Genomic DNA, 21,742 nt, shown 5'->3' on the forward strand with positions numbered 1-21,742 from the left:
TGTTTGAAAATTTCCAAATGGTACCGATAAAAGGAATGCACTACAAATAAAGTGCCAGAATAAATAGGAATGGTATTTTTTATTTTTAAAAAACATTATAAATAAACTTGTGCATAAATACTTTCAGTTTTATTTCAGACAATCAATCAATCAATCAGACATGTTAAAATACGTCAAGTTTACAATCACATGGGTTTAAAAGTCCCTGTCATTATAAAGACTCATACATCATATACAAACACTATACGTATGAAAATATGAAAAATATGAAATATGAAAAATTGTGGTGCAGTTAAAAATATCTTGAGTTTTTCTTCGCCTCAACTCTTCATTGACCACCATAATAAATGAAAATAAGCAGATTTTAAATATCTTAAATATGGCTATTTTAAATTTGTATTTAAAATGATTTACATGGTTTGAGACTTCATTTTTATTTCATTTTGTTGCTACATTTGTGGCTTAAGCAGTATCCACAGAAATATGAATTATATTTGTATGCATTGTATGTAAATGAGTGAGAGGCTAATGAATTGGGAATCAGAAGCTAAGAAGAATGTGCCTTTCCATGTTTACTATGTTTGTTTTGCTGACAGGCCGGTGTAGTGAGGAGTGGTAGGCTGAAGGCGAGGATGATGCCCAAATTGAACAGCAGGCAAAGTAGTCCCACACCCACTGAGTTAGCGAAGGTGATGGGTAGAGAGTGGTCGACGAGCCAGGATCGTCGGGTTGCCATGTCTTGTTCCAGAGCGGTCATCTGGAAGTGGGTTCCAAGGATGCCAAAAACATGGAAGAGCTGATGGCTGTGACCTGCAGAGGGAGCAGTGGAGTCATGCCAAAGGTCACACAGGGTGGAGTCACGACACAACAAAGGTAATGTAGCGCACCTGGACGTGAGAAGGACTGGAACGAATTAGGATTTGACCAACTGTACCTGTTGATTTGTCCTCATCAAATATCATGACATTACTACTACCACATCACTACTATCAGGAGAACCAGAGTATAGAGCGGGAGGAGCCACCTGGCGTGGCCCAGCAAGGTGTACTGTATTCGGGCACATGCTCCGAGCAACCGGTGTGACGCCACGGAGATCTCTGGTAAACCTTTTGCACTTTTCAAGCACTGCGGCGCTGGTGTTTCAGGTAGTTGATAAGGTTTTTTGTGTGCTCTATGTGTTTTTTTTCTCCTCATTATTATATCATTACATATTCTTATTATACATTTATTAATTTTATTTTTAGTCGTTTTTAATATAGTTATATTATATTTTCATTATTTGTAATATTATTAAACAAATATATATTTATGTCATTTATTTTACTTATTTAAACATATTTTTGTTGTATTAGGTAAAAATTTGTTTTAAAAAAGTAAAAAGACACTTGAGACTAATTGTATTTGTTGCCAGTTTTGACAGTTATGTTCGTATTTTTTGTTGTCAAATCCAATTTAAAATGATTCTTTTAAAAAAAAATGATTTACTACAATTTGTGCTTGGCACCTTGACTTCTTTCAATGTAAGTTTGTTGGTGAAACAATACAAAGTAAAAATGATAATCAAACGTGTCATCATATTATGGGGCGATTATACATGAATATGGTTTCACCGTTACAGTTGGCCCTCTGAGATCATCCTAACCAAGAAAGGAAGAAATGTATGCTTAGTCTCACCAATATAGTCGAAGCTGCCGGGTGCTAGGCGCTCAGGTAGATGTGTTGTAAACAGGAAGCCGGTGAGAAAGGCCAAGGCAATGTGCTTGTAGTGGAGGATGTTGGTGTGATTGTCTGTGCAACCCTCCCCTACACACAGGAACACCTGGACAAGACGACACACCACACGTCTGAGAGGCGATATTCCCCAACATCCACTCTACTGCAATATTCCTAAATAGAGATGATGAAAAAGAGCAGTGGCATAAAGGCCTAGCTTGTTCAAGTTGATTTTTAACTTTGCACATTTCAAACTTATGGAAATAGAAATCCACTGTCTCGAAATGATGTCCATTTTTGTGAAAGTCCCTTGCCATCCATCCCCAAATGGATTTAGATCATTGGATTTTGATCAACATAGTCCAAAAGAGGAAACTTATACCAGTCATGAGGGATGCCCCCTGCAACATCTCCACCCAGCCAGCTGTTGTTTGACGCCCCTGCACAACCTGGATCTTCATTGTTCCATTGAAGGATCATGATGGCGCCCCCTCCACTGTGCCGTGTGGAAAACATCTCAGGTGGGATCTCCTTGTCATGCCAGTAATGTTGGAAGCCATCGGGACCATCAAGGGAGAATAAAACATTCTTCCACCTTTCGATGTCCTATGTTTGGTCCTATTTTGTGGCGTTGAAGGAGACGAGGCCTTTGAAGATGTTTTTTCTTCTGAAAAGCCTTCTCTGGCAGATGGCGTCTGAAGGTTATTGGACTGCACTTGGCGCCAGTAACAAACTTCATTTGGGTCGAGGATGGTCCCGTGTCTTGACGGACAGCCGATGGGATCCTCCTGACATTTTTTTGGGTCAACCACTTGAATTTTTTGTTCCATAACCCTCAGGATGTTTGAAGAAGTTTCAAATGACTGTCTTACTGCGTCCAACCTCAGCAGCTTCGTTGGGTTGGGCAGCCGATTTCACTTTAATGCTTCTTTGCAATAAATTGCTTTCTCCATCCATCCATTTTCTATACCGCTTCTTCCTCATTAGGGCATGCTGGAGCCTATCCCAGATGACTTTGGGCGATAGGCGGGCGGGGTACACCCTGGACTGCCAATCGCAGGGCACATATAGACAAACATTCACACTCACAATTTAGAGTCATGTTTTTGAAATGTGGGAGGAAGCCGGAGTACCCGGAGAAAACCCACACGCACACGGGGAGAACATGCAAACGCCACACAGAAATGCCCTGGGAGAATCGAACCCAGGTCTTCCGATCTCCAAGCTGTTACTGTGTTGGCCAACGTGCTAACCACTAGACCACCGTGCGGCCCTTTGCTTTCTCTAAAATCTCTATTTTGTTGTCTCACTCCCATTTCTGCATTTTGAAGCTCTATTTAGAACAGTGCAAAATGTACAGTCTTGCCATTTTTCAAGTGATGTTAACATTTTGATCAGGAGTGCATGTGCAGTAATGCATGCATTCATTCCTACACTTTTGACTGCTTATCCTGTTCGCATGAAATTATCACCTGTCAATCACAGGGCGACTGGATGGGTCATTGAGTGAGACGTTACCCGACACCAGGGGTGTCCAAAGTGCGGCATGGGGGCCATTTGCGACCCATGGCTGTTTATTTATTGACCCGCAGCATATTCTAAAAATATAATTTAACAAGAAAACTAAAAAACAACCAAACAACAGCAAAAATGTTAAAATCTGCAGTAACTTCACAAAAATAAAGTCCAAATATTAGGAGAAAAAAGTCGTCTAACGAGAAAAAGGCAAAATTTTACGAGAATAACATACTATATTGAGTAAAAATAGCGTTGTTTTTGAAATTTTAAGAAAAAAAACATGTTTTTAAAAGTTGTAATATTGTAAGTTGTAAGTAAGTTGTAATAAAGTTGTAATACTCATTCTCCAACAGACTCCTCCTGTTCTGTTCCCACAGTGAACGCTACAGGACTTCATTCATTCCAGACGCCATCCAACTCTACAATACCTCACCTGTCTGTAAAAGATAATCACAACATTATTGCACCGTACTGTCTGCCCTCCCTTATGTGAAGTGTAAAGTTACTTGTGTTTAATTCTGTTTTTACACACTATTTGTAAATATGCAAATCTTGTTTATCTTATATTCTTTTTTATTTTATTATATTTTATTCATATTGCTTTGCATTGTATTGTGTCACAATGTGCTAGTGACTACCAGTTGTTGTGGTTGTCACTGCGTGGTACCTGCCTTCTTCTGGCTTGTTTCTCCTGTATTGTTGCAGTTACACCTTAAGCGGGCTGGAGGCGGGGACGCTGGGCACACCTGCGGCTAATTACCCAATACCCATTTAAGCCGACTACCCACAGCTGGCAGCCGCTGGTTCATTGTTTCGCCTCTGCTGGCAACACACCCGAGTGCTTCTGCTACCAGTCGTTGTTCCATGCCCATTTGGACCTGCCGCCTCCCTGCCGTCCAGCTAACTCCAGTGTTTGTACTTTTCTTCATGGTGTACCTTTCATTTGCCTTTTGTCCCCTATTTTTGCCACAACACCATCGTTTTCCGTTTTTGGATCTACTCTCTCTTGCACTTTTTGTCATTAAAAATCCTGAATTACCACACGAACTCTAAGCCTCTGCATCTGGGGTCCTAACCACACCGAGAACCTGACAGAATGAACCAGCCAGCAATGGACCCCGCGGAGCCCGCGCCCATTACATTGGCGCTGCGTCACCAGGCTCAACGCCTGGGCAGACAAGAGGAACAACTTAATGCTTTGGGTTCGTGCTTTAAAAGCCTAGCTGACCAACAAGACGCTCGCATGCAGGCTCTGGAGACACAGCTCGGCGCGTTGGTCGCAACCCTACAGCAAGGATCTTCCACCACCACACCACCCGCTAACCCGGAAAGACCCACAGAACATTCGCCCTCGTCAGACGCCATCTTACCTGCGCTCGGCTCAGTGCTGTCCAAACCCGAGAGGTTCTCCGGCGAGTCCGGTGAGGTACACACCTTCCTCACTCAATGCGAGCTCCACTTCGAGCTGCAGGCGGCTGCCTTCCGCTCCGAACGGGCACGGATCGCCTTCATCATTTCCCATCTGACTGGCAAAGCAGGGGAGTGGGCCACGGCGGAATGGAGCCGCCGATCTCCCACTTGCTCGTCCTATTCAGCCTTCACCAGGGCGATGGAACAGGTGTTCCAACGGACTCCTCCCGGGCGCGACGCAGCACGCGCCCTACTGCGGATAAGTCAGGGACGCCGCAGCGCCATCGACTACGCCGTCGAGTTCCGCGCACTTGCGGCAAAAAGTGATTGGAACGCCACGGCCCTGCTGGATGCATTTTTTACTGGCCTGGCTGATCCCATCAAGGACCAGATGATTCCGCTGGAGACCCCGGCAACCCTCGACGACCTCATCGCCTTGGCTGGCCGCATCGAAAAGCGCCTCAGCGACCGCCATGCGGACCGGGGACGCGGCACCCCCGGCTACAGCCGCGGCGATTACAAGTTCCAACAGACACCGCCCCGGCCATCCGCCTACATGGAATCCACTCCTGCACCTCGGCTCGACGAACCTATGCAGCTGGGAGGGAGTCGTCTCACTCCTGCGGAGAGGAATCGCCGCAAGCTCCTCCGCTTGTGCATCTACTGCGGCCAGGCAGGTCATTCCCTCTCCAGCTGTCCGGTCCGTCCCGGCAGCCCACGCACCCAAGCTGCACATCCACGCTCTCCAAGCGCGTCCGGAGACACGCCCCCCCGGATGACGTCAGCGCCTGACGCGGTTGGTAGACTACAACTCCCAGGTACTCTCTCCTGGTCCACCAAACAATTAGACATTAACCCTTTCATTGACTCAGGGGCAGATGACAATTTTATTGATGAGGGGTTTGTCAAACAACATGGGGTTCCTGTGGTAAAACTAGCTGATACTAAAGTTGTGCGTTCCCTTGATGGGCGTCACCTTGCTACTATCACGCACCAAACCACTCCACTTCTTCTCCGCATTTCTGGTAACCACTCGGAGACCATGAGTTTCTTAGTCATTCCTTCCCGTTCAGCACCCATCGTATTAGGGCTTACCTGGTTGCTCAAACATAACCCCCACATTGATTGGGCTAAATCCACCATTATTAATTGGAGCGTTTTTTGTCACACCCACTGTCTCAAATCAGCATGTCCACGAACTCCGCCCGCCCAGATAGCATTGCCGGAAAGAATTGATCTCACCTCGGTACCCTCAGTTTACCACGACCTCCGTGAAGCATTCAGTAAAGAAAAAGCCCAGTCACTTCCTCCTCACAGACCATATGATTGTGCCATTGAGCTACTTCCCGGTGCTACCCTCCCATCCGCACGGCTATTTAACATTTCCAAACCTGAAAGGGAAGCGTTGGAGCAGTATATTGCCACGTCTCTCGCAGCTGGCCTCATTCGTCCTTCATCGTCCCCACTAGCTGCTGGTTTTTTTTTCGTGGACAAAAAAGATAAGTCCCTCCGCCCTTGTGTGGACTACCGGGCTCTCAATGATATTACAGTAAAGAATAAGTACCCATTACCGCTCATGGATTCCGCATTTAACTCCCTCCACTCCGCCAAGATATTCACTAAGCTTGACCTTCGGTCCGCCTACCATCTAGTTCGTGTCCGAGAGGGTGATGAATGGAAGACCGCGTTCAATACCCCTCTCGGACACTTTGAATATCTAGTCATGCCTTTCGGACTCACCAATGCTCCAGCCGTGTTCCAAAGCTTCATAAATGACGTCCTGCGAGATATGCTCGGCCGCTTTATTTTCGTTTATTTGGACGATATTCTAATTTTTTCATCCTCACTCGAGGAACACACCCAGCACGTTCGTCTGGTCCTCCAAAGGCTACTTGAGAACAAATTATTTGTTAAGGCAGAGAAATGTTCTTTCCACTCGTCGTCCGTTTCCTTTCTGGGGTTCATTGTGGAACAAGGCCAAGTTAGTCCCGACCCAGCCAAGATCCAGGCTGTGGTCGACTGGCCCGTTCCTACATCAAGGAAGCTTCTTCAAAGGTTCCTAGGCTTTGCCAATTTCTATCGACGATTTATTAGGAATTTTAGCCGGGTCGCAGAACCAATGACGAAGCTCACATCTGTTAAAGTTCCTTTTAGGTGGACCCCAGAGGCAGACGCAGCATTTAGTAAGCTTAAATCTTTATTCACCTCGGTTCCTGTGCTCATTCACCCTAACCCCTCCTCTCAATTCATTGTCGAGGTTGATGCGTCAGACACCGGCGTAGGGGCCGTCCTCTCCCAGCGCTCGAGCGACGACCAGAGGCTCCACCCCTGTGCCTTCTTCTCCCGCCGCCTGACCCCGGCCGAACGCAACTACGACATTGGCAACAGAGAATTATTGGCACTCATCCTGGCGTTGCAAGAGTGGAGGCACTGGCTCGAGGGTGCTGAACTCCCGTTCATTGTTCACACTGACCACAAAAACCTGTCATACCTCCGCTCCGCTCAGCGTCTCAATCCCCGACAAGCACGATGGGCCCTTTTCCTCACTCGATTCAATTTCACCCTGACCTACCGCCCGGGCTCCCAAAACACCAAGCCCGACGCCCTCTCCCGACTACACGCACCGGCCCCGGAGCAACCCCGCCAGGAATATATCGTCCCCCAGTCCCGGATCCTGGGTGCCCTTCAGTGGGATATTGAGCGGCGGGTGGCCAACGCTGCTGAAGAAATCTCCACCCCTGAGGGTTGTCCGGCGGCACGGCTGTTTGTCGTCCCGGGACTCCGCTCCGAGGTCCTCCGGTGGGCCCATGAGTCCAAGGTAGCATGCCACCCCGGAGTCTCCCGCACCGCTTTCCTCCTGGCGCAACGGTTCTGGTGGCCGTCATTCCGAGCGGACGTCCAGAAGTTCGTGGCCGCCTGCCCAGTCTGCGCACGGAACAAGCCATCTCATCTGGCTCCAGCGGGCTTCCTGCGACCGCTCCCCATCCCCTCCCGCCCATGGTCCCACATAGCACTGGACTTCGTGACAGGACTCCCACCATCTAACGGAAATACAGTCGTCCTCACCATAGTGGATCGCTTTTCGAAAATGGCTCACTTTATAGCACTCCCAAAGCTCCCCTCGGCCCTGGAGACGGCAGACTTACTAGTCTCTCACGCCTTGAGACTGCATGGAATCCCCCTGGACGTGGTCTCAGACAGGGGACCACAATTTACATCTGCTGTCTGGAAGGCGTTCTGCAAAGCCCTCGGAGCATCACCCAGTCTGTCCTCGGGCTATCATCCACAGAGCAACGGTCAAACCGAGAGAGCCAATCAGGACCTGGAGGCGGCCATCCGCTGTGTTTGCCATCAACAGCCCGCCTCCTGGTCCCTCAACCTGCCGTGGATCGAGTATGCTCGCAACACCTTGGTCTGCTCCGCCACGGGCCTGTCCCCGTTCCACGTCGCCTATGGTTACCAGCCTCCAGCATTCCCATCCCTGGAATCAGAGGTGACAGTCCCCTCCGTGGCCGCCCACCTACAACGGGCCCGCCGGGCCTGGCGCAACACACGGGCAGCTCTTGGTCGGACATCAGAGCGCAACCAACGCCTAGCCAACCGCCACCGCTCAGTCGCCCCTGATTACAAGCCAGGACAGAGGGTGTGGCTTTCTTCCCGTGATTTACCCCTTCATGTTGACTCAAAGAAGCTCCAGCCCAGATTCATCGGCCCTTACCCCGTGGATCGTGTCCTGAACCCCTCCGCTGTTCAACTCCGTCTGCCAGAGTCCCTCAGGATACATCCGGTTTTTCATGTCTCACTCCTTAAACCAGTTACCACCAGCAACCTCAGCCCTCCGGAGGTGCCTCCCCCTCCCCCCAGGATGATTGAAGGCCACCCAGCATTCACGGTCAAGGCCATTTTGGACGTGAGAAGAAGGGGCAGGGGTTTCCAGTATTTGGTTGACTGGGAGGGGTACGGCCCCGAGGATCGTTCATGGATTTCCCGGTCCCTCATTCTCGACCCCACCCTCATTTCGGACTTTCACAAGCGTTTCCCAGAGAAGCCAGGTAAGCCGCCGGGTGGCGCCCATTAAGGGGGGGGGTACTGTCACAATGTGCTAGTGACTACCAGTTGTTGTGGTTGTCACTGCGTGGTACCTGCCTTCTTCTGGCTTGTTTCTCCTGTATTGTTGCAGTTACACCTTAAGCGGGCTGGAGGCGGGGACGCTGGGCACACCTGCGGCTAATTACCCAATACCCATTTAAGCCGACTACCCACAGCTGGCAGCCGCTGGTTCATTGTTTCGCCTCTGCTGGCAACACACCCGAGTGCTTCTGCTACCAGTCGTTGTTCCATGCCCATTTGGACCTGCCGCCTCCCTGCCGTCCAGCTAACTCCAGTGTTTGTACTTTTCTTCATGGTGTACCTTTCATTTGCCTTTTGTCCCCTATTTTTGCCACAACACCATCGTTTTCCGTTTTTGGATCTACTCTCTCTTGCACTTTTTGTCATTAAAAATCCTGAATTACCACACGAACTCTAAGCCTCTGCATCTGGGGTCCTAACCACACCGAGAACCTGACAGTATTGAAGAGTGTTTGTCTTTTTGTTCTGCAATTGAGCTACTGTAACCAAGCAATTTCCCTTGTGGATCAATAAAGTCAAACTCTATTATGAGAAACAAACAAAACAAAGAATAAAATTATAATTTTTGGAAAATTAGGTTGGAGAAAATGTTTAATGTTACGCGAATAAAGTGAAAATATTATGGGAAAAACGTCATAATTATAAGAACATTTCCAAGAAGAAATCAAAGAAAAAAACTGCAGAAATGCGTAAAATAAAGTATGAAATATTACAGTCAAAATATTAAAACAAAAACGTTGTATTCTAAAATAATGTTATTTTAGTAGCATGGAGTTGAAATGAGAGATTTTCAAACCGATTTCGATAACTTTCTGCTTCTCAAAACCGATATGATACCAATAACCGCTAACTTTTTTATATCTACTTTTTTATTTAGATTTAGGTGTAGTGTGTGCACACCTGGAGGTAAGGAGGACTGGAACAAATTAGGATTTGACCATCTGTACCTGTTGATTAGTCCTAATCAAATATCATGACATTACTACTACCACATCACTACTATCAGGAGAACCAGAGTATAGAGCGGGAGGAGCCACCTGGCGTGGCCCAACAAGGTGCACTGTATTCGGGCACACACTCCGAACAGTCAGTGTGTGATGCCACAGAGGTCTCTGGCACACCCTACATCAACATCCACTACGTGAACCATTACACTAAACTGTAATGATGTGAATAGTTTGCAGTAAAAAAAAAACTTGCTTTGACATCTCCATCTTGGTGCGTGTGCACGTGTGTCCAGTGTTTTATTTGTGGACTGTGTGCAGATGTACTGCATGCAAGTCAACTTTCAGGAACAGGAAAGAGTTGTCCTTGTAGTTTTGAATATGATTTTTGGTATCGTTGTTGTGTACAGACACACACGTGAGCAACAGACAAACGTAGCCCTACCCTGTAGAAGAGAGGAATGTTGCCAAACAGGTAGGGGTAGGCAAATGCAACAACACGAAGGACTTTGCTGAACCTTGGACTCTGGCACTCAGGGAATCTGAAATTGTCAAAAAGAAAAAAAAAAAAAACACATGTTAATATATGCAAACCTGCTGCATGGCTCTGCCTTTTGGAGAAGTGTCTCATTTTGTACAACATTTTATCTGGCGTGATGTGAGACTTCACCTACCCACGTCATCTATTTGTAAAACACATCTGATGGTAACATTTGCATTTAAATTGAGAGCATGCAATACTTGCAGAAATTTAAAGTGAAGGTTTCTGTAAAACAAGTTTTGCCTCTGTTTATTGTTGCAACCAGTCCAGCTGAAACTAGAAATGCACTTCATCAATGTCTGGGGTTAGCCTCTCTCGTCACAACAACGCCGCATTCTCAGTGAGGACTCAAAAAATCCTCTAAAAAAAAATATATATATATATATACTGTATATATATATATATATATATATATATATATATATAGATATAGATATAGATATAGATGTATATGTATATGTATACGTATATTTGGAGTGTGGCGTTAAAGGAATCGGCTGTGTTTTTCTGCAGAAAACACAGCACATCAACACACATGAAATAGTCTCTTACAGCGCTGTGGAGGAATTTTGGCCCACTCATCTTTGAAGAATTGTTGTCATTCAGCTACATTGGAGGGTTTTCCAGCCTTCCGCCTTTTTAAGGTCATGCCACAGCATCTCAATAATGAATCTCAATGTATCATACGTAAGATAGCGCCCACGTATATATGTATCATACGTAAGATAGCACCCACGTATATATGTATCATACATAAGATAGCACCCGCGTATATATGTATCATACATAAGATAGCACCCACGTATATATGTATCATACATAAGATAGCACCCGCGTATATATGTATCATACATAAGATAGCACCCGCGTATATATGTATCATACATAAGATAGCACCCGCGTATATATGTATCATACATAAGATAGCACCCGCGTATATATGTATCATACATAAGATAGCACCCGCGTATATATGTATCACACATAAGATAGCACCCGCGTATATACTGTATGTATCATACATAAGATAGCACCCGCGTATATATGTATCATACATAAGATAGCACCCATGTATATATGTATCATACATTTTATCATACAATTTGGGAACCACTGCTGTACAGTATAGCAGTGGTTCCCAAACTTTTCACAGTCGCGTACCCCTTCAGACATTTGACTTGAAGCCATGTACCCCCTACTCCTGCACACAGATGAATAAAGTATCGAACTACTGGTCCGACTTATCTTTTATTTCAGCCGGATGTTGGAATCCTTCCCTTTGAATGGGTTGAACTTGAGCTTCACTTTTGTCCACTTGCAATCACTATGATTTAAGTCTGCATATTAATTTTGATACCAAACTGAAAGGGAAAGTTGAACAGACATGATAAAGAAGTATCCAAAGTACATTTTCATGGGAATCTCCACTCTCTCATCCTGACAAGCACGTACATTGACAGGTTTTCACAGTGTGGGGATTGGAACACCAATATAAATTAAACCTTCAAGATTAAACACTCCTGCGATTGGCTGGCGACCAGTCCAGGGTGTACCCCGCCTGTCGCCCGAAGTCAGCTGGGATAGGCTCCAGCATGCCCCCGCGACCCTAATGAGGACACGCGGCATAGAAAATGGATGGATGGATGGATGGATTAAACACTCTTAATACACAACATAATAATCACCAAACTTAACTTACAATAACTCACACACAGCAATGAAGAACTTCATGCCGTGCCTCCTTCCTTCTTTCTGCTATGACAGATCTGTGCTGTGAGGCGTTCAGGTGCGCTCATAATTGTGAGTGTTAGGCGCTAATTGTTTTTCATTTTTATTCATGTACCTCCTATGACAATTGGCGTACCCCTGGAGGTACACGTACCCTGCTTTGGGAACCTAGGCTGTACAAAATATGTATCATGCGTAAGATACACCCACATATATATGTAGCACACATAAGATAGCACTCGCATGTATACAGTACGTATCATATATAAGGTTGCTCCCACATACAGTATAAACAGTACGTAGCATACGTAAGGTAGCACCCACATACTGTATATATGCATCATACATAAGATAGCTCCCACATACAAACAGTATGTATCATACATAATGTAGAACCCACCCCTGTATATATGCATCATACATAAGATAGCACCCACATATACTGTATGATAAGCTAGCACCCACATACAGTACATATGTATCATACAAAAGGTAGCACATACATACAGTATACAGTATATGTACAGGGTCAGGCAAAATGATCTGACACATTTGTAGGTTAAATAAAACACAAATAAAGTAAAGAAACAGAAAAGTGTTTTTATTTTCGAAAAGTACATATAATGCCATTTTTTTCATATAATACCATTTTGCTTTGTTTCTTTAAAATGCCATTGTTTTTCGTTTCTTTTTCAGTTGCTGCCATGAATTGGACTGGTGAGCATCGCGCTTTCATTGTGGAAACGTTTATCAAAACAAACGAATCTGTAACTGCCACACAACGAGCGTTCCGTTTGCACTTCAATCTTGGTAGCCATGATCCCGTACCAGCTCCAAACACCATCTGGTTATGGTTACCAACTTCAGAGCTACTGGATCTGCATTGAGTGTGTGGACAATAATGGATCCCATTTGACTGATTTAATTTTTAAAACATAATAAAACAGAATGGCATTATATGTACTTTTCGAAAATAAAAACACTTTCTTGTTTCTTCACTTTATTTGCCTTTTATTTAACCAACAAATGTGTCAGATCATTTTGCCTGACCCTGTACCGTACATAAGATAGTAGTGTAGTATCGTGTGATTGTAGATAACGGTAAGATGTACGATGGTTTCTTACCGTACCTGGAGTAGCAGGCCAAGATGGTGCAGATGACTGAGTTGAGCAAAGCCACAGGGATGAAGCAACGGTGGAAGAAGGTGTTTACCCACTTGTCTGGGAACACGTACGCTGAATATGTCGTTGCTGACCCTGAAGTACAGCACAATTTTACAGTTTGACCAAGCTCATTTCAAGTCTGGAAATAACATAAAAGCACTCCAGGGTGATGCTTGGTACACCAAATATTCCAAATAAATCCAAAAGAATGCATTCATTATCACATTCATATGCTGTATATACAGTACAATACTGTACACTCACCCAGGCTGTAGAAACTAAGTGCCGCATAGTCAATATAGAAGCAGATGTGTCGCACCCGTGCTGACATGCTGCTGAACGTGTGAGCACAGCTGGATGCCAGTGGATACATGCAGCAGGACACCAGGAAGACCACCAGAGGCCAGGTGAAGGTGTGCTGCCATGCTGTCTGTATCAGCACTACGCTCACTAGTTTCCATAGGAAGTACCTGCCAGGGGGAACATGCACAAACACACCATCAAGTCACCAACTTTCATGGTTTCTCGGTAGCAGTGATGGGTCGTTCGTGAACAAGCCCACTCTCTATTTTGTTGTGCAATATTTGTCAATGTTCCATCCATCCATTCATCCGTCTTTTTTTTGTTTACAAAAAAAGTCATGTTCCAAAATAATGTCATTTTAGTAGCATAAAGTTGGAATTAGAGATGCACGATATCTTTTTTTTTCAAACCAGTACCGACAACTTTCTGCTTCTCAAGACTGATATGGTACCGATAACTGATAACTTTTTAATATCTACTTTTTTTATTTAGGTTTAACTATAGTTTGTCCACACCTGGAGGTAGGAAGGACTGGAACAAATGAGGATTTGACCAACTGTACCTGTTGATTAGTCCTAATGAAATATCATGACATTACTACTACCACATCACTACTATCAGGAGAACCAGAGTATAGAGTGGGAGGAGCCACCTGCTGTGGCCCAGCAAGGTGCACTGTATTCGGGCACACGCTCCGAGCAGCCCATGTGACTCCACGGAGGTCTCTGGCAAACCTTTTGCACTTTTCAAATGCTGCGGCGCTGGCGTTTCAGGTGGCTGATAAGTTTTTCTGTGGGCTTGATGTCTTCTTTTCCGCCCTCATCGCGGAGCATTTGATACAACTAGCATGCGAAATGTCTTCCCCGGAAATTGAATGTTTGTTTACAAATGAGCTCCGGGAGATTACGACAGGCTGTTAACGTCACAGGCAGAAAAAAAAGGAGAAAAAAGGAGCGCTTGATTTTCTCACAGTTTGGGTAATCTCGCCTCATTGGAGCGTTTTTTAAAATTAACGGTTATCGGAGCTATTTTTAATGCTATTGATGTTGATGCTATTGACTGGTATGATTGTTTTTGATTGGTATGACGTCATAATTCGCTCATATCCGTTCGATGATTATCATGCAACCCGAGTTCATACACATGAAGGTAACAAACCTAAATGTCAGAAAAAAAATAAATGAGGACGAAAAATGAGCATTTTGAGCAGGAACAGGTATGATGGCTCATTTTTGAATTGCAAAACACATTTTCACACATTTGAATTTAATGAAATTCTCTGCATAATTTGATTAAAACAAAAAAACAATGAGGTGTGCATACCAGGTGGGCAAAAAGTGGGTCCAGATGTTTAGTGTCTCATTGGTCAGCTGAAAGATGCTCAGTATGCAGTCTGTGGCCGAGCTGCGGGGGTGACGGTAGCCTGAGATGATGCTATCCTCTTGGAAAACCTCAAAAACATAACCGATTGTTAGTTTCCTTGTTCTAAAAATCTTGTTCAAAATGTAACGTAGACCTAACGATAATGTAGTTGATGACAAAGAATATGTTGTTTCAGTCCTTGTCTGCTTCCATAAACAGTCAAGCTCATTCAGACAGTACATCTCATGCTTACTGCTACGACAGGCACAGTATGCCTTCCAGCAACGCAACCTTGCTATCATGAACAATCATTCATTGTAATGACTAGTTATAAATACCGTATACAGCCATCCCTCGTTTTCTGCAGATTCACTCCATTACGGTTTTTCAAAATATATTACTTTATAAATTACAGCTATTATGTGGTTGACTACGACCTATTATTAGTTTGTTTTTTTTAAATGCATATTTAAGCAAATTCAGAAAAAAACAAAAAAAAATGTCATTTTATTAGCATGAAGTTGAAATATCAAAGAAAAAAATGTTTTACAAGTCCTAATTTTATGGGAAACAAACAAAGCAAAATAAAGTTGCCATTTCTGGAACATTAGGCTGGAATGAAAGTTTCATTATTATGGAAATAAAGTCAAAATATTCTGGGAATGGAGTCATAATATTTTATGAAGATAATTTTAAAAGAAAAAGTTATGCAAAAAGTTATTTTGAAAATATAGTTTTTTAAAAAAACAGCAAAAATGGGGGGGAAATGTGTCAGAATACAGTACACCTTTCTGGGCCACGCCAGGTGTCTCCCCCTGCTCGATACTCTGGTTCTCCTGATAGTAGTGATGTGGTAGTAGTAATGTCATGATATTTCATTAGGACTAATCAACAGGTACAGTTTGCCAAATCCTAATTTGTTCCAGTTCCAATCCTAATTACCTCCAGTTGTGCAAAAACTACAGTTAAATCTCAATTTTAAAAGTAGACAAAAAAAAGTTATCTGTACCATATCGGTCTTGAGAAGCATAAAGTTATCGGTATCGCTTTGAAAAAAAAATACATCGTGCATCTCCAGTTGTCAACATTGTTGTCTTGCAAAGATAGTTGCAGTTGAATCCCAAAGCACAAGCCCACTTTTTCCAATAAAGACAGAGAGTGAACTTACTTTGGGCACTTGATTGATGGTGACGACCCTGCGTAATTTCATGAGGCTGAGCATGCTGACTGCTAAGCGCTGGCAGGTGAAGTCTGCAAGGGAGCTGACCCCAGGCTGCCGGCTGGGTGTGTCTCTCTTGTCTTTATAAACGTTGGGTTGCCATGCCACTCCACTGCATTACACGTTCCTCCTTCCCCTCCCTCCTCCTCAAACCCAGCGAGAATATCCAGTGTACCTGTGACGCTCCCCCTCCACCTTACAAAAGCAGATATTGTGCTAAAAGACATGTGACACAACGTGACGGAGTGCTGCATGCAGGTGATTAAGTGTTTGGAGTTAAAGAACATGATAAAGATTAGGAACATGAATGAAGGGTGTGAAAGGCCACCGCGGGGGGTAAACAGAGCTCATGTCAGGCCACTTTCTTGCTCGTCTCCCGGCGAGCCGACATGACAAACCCAGGAAAGACGAACGAGCCCAGACGAAGCTCCCCGGGCCTGTTATCTTATTTAAACTGTGAGGAAATAAAAGCAAACACGGCTCCCTCTCACCACACAACCTGTGTGACAAGTACTTTTTGTTTGGAGTTCCTCTGCGACAGGGGTCGGCAACCTTTACCACCAAAAGAGCCATTTTGCCTCCTCTTCCAGTCAAGAAAAAATGGTATGGGGCTCCAAAAAAAAAAGACACGGCTTAAAAACTTCTAAAAGTTTTAATCTTTTTCAAATTGTACCTGTTTGACTCATCAAAGGCAATTCAATTGCCTGTTTGGAGGCGAGAGACGAGGAAAACAGACACGCATGCACATGGCAACATAACTGGGCTGGCAGAATTATCCAGTTCATTGTCATTTATTGTGTGATTAATTCATTGATTTATTTCGTCCCAGGCCTCGTGCCCACGAGTCTTTTTTTTTTTTCTGAACAAGAAATCTTGCGAGATCTTGTGGCACCCCTGTCACACCCACACAAAGATCAAATTTGGAGTCTGATACTAAAAAAAAGCATCAAAATGTATTTGATTAATAATCTTATGTACAGTTAAGCCTGGTCTTAGACATGGAACCACAGCCCCTTTCATTATAAAACATTAATTACATGGAAAAGACATCATTGCGTGTGTGTGTGTGTGTGTGTGTGTGTGTGTGTTTTTCTAAGCAAATACAGTACATTGGCATTATTCAATCAAATGGACATTTAAATGATTCAAATAATACAAATATTTACATATTGGGTATGGGGGGGTGTACGATTATTATCAGACCAATATGAGGGGCTTATGACGTCATACCAATAAACCCACTAACATTAAAAATAGCTCTGATAACCGATCATTTAAAAAAATACTCCAATGAGGCGAGATTACCCACACTGTGTGGGTGAGAAAATCAAGCGCTCCTTTTTTTCCTCCTGCCTGTGACGTGAACGGCCTGTCATAACTCGGGTTGGGCATCGGGTCTCGAGCACCGACGGGAACCGCGACTAACATTCCCATTCTCCTGAAAGTCTTTAATTTCGATTCCTAGTTTCAATGCCCAGTCCGCTGACCAGAAGAATAACCACAAACACCAACAAAGAAGAAACTGCTCAAATTCTTTGAGAAGTTCAGACATGTCATCCAAAAATAACTCTGGTTTGCGCCCTCAGTTAAACCACGCACATTTTTATGACCCTACCTCTTAAAAGCATCGGAATCGAGAATCATTAGGAACCAGATTCAAACGACGCCTAACCCTACTTGTAACTTCCCGAGTTCACTTGTAAACAAACATTCACTTTCCAAGGAAGACATTTTGCGTGCTAGTTGTACCAAATGCTCCGCAATGAGGCGAAAAAAAAAACATCGAGCACACAAAAAACCTTATCAGCCACCAGAAAGGCCAGCGCTTCAGCATTTGAAAAGTGCAAAAGGTTTGCCAGAGCCCCCGTGGCGTCACACCGGCTGCTCGGAGCGTGTGTCCGAATACAGTGCACCTTGCTGGGCCACGCAACAGGTATAGTTGGTCCAATCCTACTTTGTTCCAGTTCTTCTTACCTCCAGGTGTGCACAAACTCCAGATAAATCTACATTTAAAAAAAGTATCAGCAGGAAGTTATCAGTAAAAAATATATCGTGTAACTCTAATTTGGTAATTTTGATTAGAACTGATGTTGATTGAGAGATTTCAGCAAAAATATTATGTTTTTATAACCCAGAGGGTTTTGAAGTTTGTTATGAGGCGTGAGCTACTGAGTCAGTAGCCTAATGTGTAACGCAATGTCACACTTGTTTGCTTCCAACTCAAAGGGTAAGTTAATATTTTATCCCAAACTTATTTAATATTTCATGCCTTTGGGCGTTAGGATAGTGTCAAACTATGTGTTTGCTTTTTCCTGCTGCCAACAGAGCAGTGCAACATTATGAAGTACGTTGTATTCGCCTTGTGTGACCCTGGGGATCCCCTTCTGCTTTCTCTCAGGGGGAACAACACTGCAGCAACGCAGCAACTTTAAGGGGCGAAAATATCAGAATTACCAAGAGATGTGTTCTTCCCTGGAGGTGAGTCATGGATGACTTAACAAGGATGTCAGTAAGATAAGCTGTTAAAAAAAAGCTTTAATAAAGTCAATAAGGAGATAGTGACAGCAGAGCAGTACTATCACGTCATGTATACTCGTACAATACAGTACACATACACATACAGTACAATCATGTTGTTTTCTTTATTCAAACTGTGCTCAGGGGCTCCCCCTATCGTTGGCAAGTGGAACTTGTGCAGTGGTGAACAGAAAACTTTTAAGCCATGCTCTTTTTTATTTTTTTCACTTTCAAACCTGGGGTTGTCCAGACCTTTCTCAGCGAGGGTCACATGGTGGAAAATGAAAGGATGGCACGATGATATTTAGTAAAGCAACACATGTAGATATGCTAAGTTAGATATGGTTCACCTCAGCTTTGTCATCTACGTGAAAAACATTATTATTAATATCAACTTCACTCTTTGCTCTTTTTTTTACCCATTTTTGCTGTTGTTTTTCCAAATACTTCAACTTTTTTCTTAAAGAATCTTTTCTTTTTGGAATATTATGACTTTAATCCCATTTTCTTTCTTTTTTGGCTTTTTTTTTAGGTTTCTTGTAGATTTGTAGATTATATTTTTTCACCTTAGAATATGACTTTTTTCTCTTAATATTTTGACAATATTCTCGTAAAATTACAGCTTTTTTACAGCATTTTTTCCTCCAATTTCTGCTGTTGTTGTTTTTTTTAAATTTTCCAACTATTTCAACTTTCTTGTTGTAAATTTTCTTCTCCAAACTTTGACTTTATTATAACATCATTATAACATATTATATAACATATATAACATATTATATAACGTTTTCCACAAACTAATATTCCAAAGATTAAAACTTTATTTGTTGTTTTATTTTTTTTCTAATAATATTGTGACTTTAAAAAAAATAACGTCTTTTTCTTCAGTATTTCAACTTTATGCTACTCAAATGATTTTTCCTATTATTCCTATCCTAACATTACGTTTTTCTTGTGAAATAATTTTTTTCGCTCTATATTTTGACTTAATTCATGTAAATTTACTGCTGACTTTTCCACTGCTGCTGTTTTTCTTGTTATATGAATTTTATGAAGAATTAGTGGAGTCTTGACTGCCCTCTAGAAGTAGAATGTTGTGACTACAACCAATTGTGACCTCAGCGCGTGCAAAAACTGGTGGACTGGTTGGAGGTGAATCATCATTCGTAACAGCTTATAATAAGTTAATGTTTACCATTTAAGGTGCTTTGTGTTCTTTTTATGATCCATTTGTCTCTCAAACGTATACATGAGTATTCCAAATCAGGAACCGGAATCTAAGTTTTCCACTATAAACTTATACTACTACCTCGTGCCACCACAAGATGTCAGTGTTTTCAAACAGAAAGGCCAAGCGGGCGTACACGCGTACTGTACATCAGTGGTCCTGATGTGGTACACCATTATAGCCATCTAGTTTCTCTTATTTATGATCAATTGTGTAAAACTAAGACAGGAACAACATAAAATTAAAAGTACTAAATGAATACAGACCCTTCACCCACCAGTGTGCAATGTGTGATTCCATCATGGAAATGATGGCGCTGGAAGACCAGCCCTTTACCAAGGGTGATACCCGCTTTCGTCAACGAGGAAACCCCTTGGACATGAACAAATTAGGATTTGACCAACTGTACCTGTTGATTTGTCCTAATGAAATATCATGACATTACTACTACCACATCACTACTATCAGGAGAACCAGAGTATAGAGTGGGAGGAGCCACTCGACGTGGCCCAGCAAGGTGCACTGTATTCGGGCACACGCTCCGAACAGTCAGTGTGATGCCCCAGAGGTCTCTGGCAAACCTTTTGCACTTTTCAAATGCTGACGGTTCAGGTGGCTGATAAGGTTTTTTGTGTGCTCGATGTTTTTTTTTTTCCCCTTCATCGAGGAGCATTTGGTACAACGTCCTTCCTCGGAAAGTGAGGAGCAAATGTTTGTTTACAAGCAAGCTCAGGGGAAGTGACGACAGGCCGTTAACAGGCACAGTCACACGCAGGAGAATACAGGAGCGCTTAATTTGCTCATAATTATTGGACCCATAATTATCGTGCACCCCTAATAATTACTATTGCAAAAACACATCATTAGTCGGGTAAAACTAACCTACAGGAAGTCAAAATATTAAGAGAAAAAAGTTGCAATCTGAAAAGAAAAGTCATAATTTTACGAGAATATTGTTATAATATTATGAGGAAAAATTGCTTTTTAATTTTAATAACTATGAATTTTTTAGTAGCATAAAGTTTAGAACTTTATTCCCATAATATTATAACTTTTTCCGAACCTAATTTTACAAAAAAATCTATTTTTAGAAAATAACATTTTTTCTTTAATATTTAAAATCTATGCTACTAAAATAACATTATTTTTCTCATAATATTTAGTTTATTTTCGCAAAACTATTTTTCCTAAAATTACATCTATACTCATTGGTTTTTTTCCTCCTTTTTCTTGTTAAATTACAACTTTAGTTTCTTAATATTTTGACTTAATTCTTGTAAAAGTACTGCTGATTTTTCCAATTTTGCTGTAGTAAAATATGAAGAAATTATTATAAACTTACTATAATTACTACTGAAAAAACACATCATTGGTAGGACAAAACTCATTTACAAGAAGTTAAAATATTAACAGAAAAACGTTCCTGAGAAAAAGTCGTAATTTTACGAGAATAACGTTGTAATATTACGGGGAAAAATAACATCATTTTAGTAGCATAAAGTTGAAATATTAAAGGAAAAAAGCCGTTTTTTAAGTTGGAATATTATAAGAAACAAAACAACCAAAAAAAATTAAATAAAAAAAAAATAGGATGCAGAAAAAGTTACGATATTACGAGAACATAGTCATATTTACGAGAAGAAAATTTGCAAGAAGAAAGTACAAATGGTTGGAAAATTTAAAAAAAAAATGAAGAGAATAAAGTTGTATTCTAATGAGGAAAAAGTTTTACGAGAATAAACTTGTAATACAGTCAAACCTGTCTTAGCGGCCACCTTTATAGAACGGCCACCTGCCTATAGCAGCCACTGAAAAATCCCCCGCAGCAAATTTACATGTTATAGACCCTGTGTATAGCAGTCACCTGTCTAATGCGGCCAGCGGCCACCCATTTTGTCTCCCTTGGTCAATATCTGACTGCATATAGCGGCCAAATTACCAACTCAAGTAGAAGCTTCATGCACAAA

The 21,742-nt window shown here is 42.6% G+C and overlaps 1 protein-coding gene across 1 annotated transcript; it reads right to left on the minus strand.

Moving 5' to 3' along the window:
- Positions 1–80: 80 nt before the first annotated feature.
- On the minus strand, positions 81–16,103 carry paqr5b (progestin and adipoQ receptor family member Vb). Its single transcript, XM_054771540.1, has 7 exons — positions 15,983–16,103; positions 14,776–14,903; positions 13,414–13,619; positions 13,116–13,242; positions 10,162–10,258; positions 1,675–1,819; positions 81–810 (listed from the first exon to the last, which is right to left on the minus strand). The coding sequence occupies exons 1-7, from the start codon at positions 16,034–16,036 to the stop codon at positions 548–550; spliced, it is 1,020 nt and encodes a 339-aa protein (XP_054627515.1). The 5' UTR covers positions 16,037–16,103; the 3' UTR covers positions 81–547.
- Positions 16,104–21,742: the final 5,639 nt, after the last annotated feature.

This window comes from Dunckerocampus dactyliophorus, chromosome 3, assembly GCF_027744805.1.
Source record: "Dunckerocampus dactyliophorus isolate RoL2022-P2 chromosome 3, RoL_Ddac_1.1, whole genome shotgun sequence".
NCBI classification, from domain to species: Eukaryota; Metazoa; Chordata; class Actinopteri; order Syngnathiformes; family Syngnathidae; genus Dunckerocampus; species Dunckerocampus dactyliophorus.

Coding starts and splice junctions, on each gene's coding strand:
- paqr5b (XM_054771540.1), bottom strand. CDS start 16,036: ATGCTCAGCCTCATGAAATTACGCAGGGTCGTCACCATCAATCAAGTG. Junction 13,620..14,775: donor ACCCACTTTTTGCCCACCTG/GTATGCACACCT, acceptor TCCCCCTGGCAG/GTACTTCCTATGGAAACTAG. Junction 1,820..10,161: donor ACATTCCTCTCTTCTACAGG/GTAGGGCTACGT, acceptor CGTCTTGTCCAG/GTGTTCCTGTGTGTAGGGGA.